We start from the raw sequence: 2341 nt of genomic DNA on the forward strand, positions 1-2341 counted from the left end.
CCCATTGTACTCTATGCTACTTTCTCCCCACCCCCACCCTCCTCTAGCTTATCTCTCCACGCTTCAGGCTCTCTGCCTTTATTCCTGATGAAGGGCTTTTGCCCGAAACGTCGATTTTGCTGAAGCTCCTCGATGCTGCCTGAACTGCTGTGCTCTTCCAGCACCATTGACACAGAATCTGGTTTCCAGCATCTGCAGTCATTGTTTTTACCTTGTATTTGCTATCAGCCATTTACAAAACTGAAGGATGCCATTTATCCTGTTGTTTCCCTGCTGGTTCATTGCAAGAGCGAATGATTAAGTCACACTTCCCAGCCTTATCCCAAGATACCTTACAAATATTTTTCCCTTCAGATAATTATTCCAGCTCCTAATTCTTAACTATGAATTTCAAGTATGGTTATTTTATTCAACATGTCCATGCTGTCAAGGAATATGGCAGTACTTACTTGAACCCAGTCGGTAAGCCTTGGCACGATTTGATCCAAATTTCTGTATCTCTGCTGAACATTTACTTTCTGGTTCCCATATTTCTGCCTCAGATTCTGTTGTTCTAGATCCCGCATCTGACACATCACCTTCTTCTCCCTCTGTGCTGTTACGATATGGCCTACGGTGCCAATTTTCAACAGCTTGCCTCCGTAGTGCTGAACTTCGGGACATGGGATCCCTGACGCATCTACCCTCCGAGTTGCGGTTTTGTTTATGATAATACATCCTCTCTGGACTTTGTTCAATGTGCTGCATATCTACAGATGGCGTAAAACTGTCACTGTCATAGCATCGTGACACATGTGTTACTGGCTTTGGTCTAGTAGAAACATCACCAACACAAAAGGAAAGGTTAATAGATCTCTAGCTGAAAAAAGTTTCAATAACTTGTTGATTAAATTAAACATCAGTTTATTAATCTGTATTATCTAACATTTTTACAGCATAATTCAGAAAAATGTCCATTGCTTGGACACGACAATATCCAAGGTTTATAATCATTAGCATTTGAGAACAACATTGAGGAAAAATGGATTTCAGATTTTAGGTTCTATGAAGATCTAACTTTTTATTGAAACAATAAATTCAATATCACATTTACAAGCAGTCATACAAATTCATATTCTTTACATTTTATCTATTCACATATTTGATGAACAAGCTACCTGAGACGATACTTGCTAACATGTTGGTTAACTTGAGACTTACAACTATTAGGGAAAGAAGGACCTGAAGTATATTCAAAAAGGTGAAGAGGCTTCGAACAGCAGAGGTGCTATTATTAGCAGTCTCCAAGCAGTCAGGACTGGAGAAATGCCTGACTTGCTTAGAAGTCAACTGGAATAAAGCTGTAGTAGCAAGAATCTATCATGTTTTCAGAGAAGAAGATACACTACAAGGCTATCAAGGACGAGTGTGTGGTGCTGGAAAAGCACAGCAGGTCAGGCAGCATCCGAGGAGCAGAAAAGTTGACATTTAGAGGCCATAAGCCCTTTATCAGGAAACGTCGATTCTCCTGCTCTTCGGATGCTGCCTGACCTGCTGTGCTTTTCCAGCCCCACTCTAATCTAGAATCTGATCTCCAGCATCTGCAGACCTCAACTTCCACAAGGCTATCGAGGAAATGGATTTAGGGAACTTATTATATTAGGATGTGAACACCATGGAATGAGCTATCATTTATTGCCCAACCGTAAATTGTCCTTGACACAAAACCAGAAAATGCTGGAAAACTCAACAGGTCTGGCAGCACTTGTGGAGAAAAAAATGCTTTGAGTCCAGTGACCCTTTATTACAGAACTGAAAGCTGCTGAGAAATGGTGGCATTTAGACTATAGGTAAAAACAAGGACTGCAGATACTGGAAATCAGATTCTAGATCAGAGTGGTGCTAGAAAAGCACAGCAGTTCACGCAGCATCCGAGGAGCAGGAAAATCGACGTTTCGGGCAAAAGCCCTTCATCAGGAATACAGGCAGAGTGCCTGTCAGGTGGAGAGATCAATGAGAGGAGGGTGGGGATAGGGAGAAAGTAGCATAGAGTACAATAGGTGAGTGGGGGAGGGGATGGAGGTGATCACCACACCGCCCTGCGGCCCAACATTTCAACTCCCCCTCGCACTCAGCCGAGGACATGGAGGCCCTGGGCCTTCTTCACCGCCGCTCCCTCACCACCAGACGCCTGGAGGAAGAACGCCTCATCTTCCACCTCGGAACACTTCAACTCCAGGGCATCAATGTGGACTTCACCAGTTTCCTCATTTCCCCTTCCCCCACCTCACCCCAGTTCCAAACTTCCAGCTCAGCACTGTCCCCATGACCTGCAGTCGTCTTCTTGACCTCTCCTCCTCCA

General features: G+C 43.9%; 1 protein-coding gene across 1 annotated transcript in view; it reads right to left on the bottom strand.

Annotated features, from left to right (window-relative positions):
* The window catches only part of fbxo41 (F-box protein 41), a 217116-nt gene that overhangs the window by 133049 nt on the left and 81726 nt on the right, over positions 1 to 2341 (bottom strand). Inside the window, exon 5 of the mRNA XM_043675727.1 lies at positions 450 to 811. Within this exon, the coding sequence (XP_043531662.1) occupies positions 450 to 811 (362 nt within the window). The remainder of the gene's footprint in view (positions 1 to 449; positions 812 to 2341) is intronic.

Source organism: Chiloscyllium plagiosum, chromosome 3 (assembly GCF_004010195.1).
Source record: "Chiloscyllium plagiosum isolate BGI_BamShark_2017 chromosome 3, ASM401019v2, whole genome shotgun sequence".
NCBI lineage: Eukaryota > Metazoa > Chordata > Chondrichthyes > Orectolobiformes > Hemiscylliidae > Chiloscyllium > Chiloscyllium plagiosum.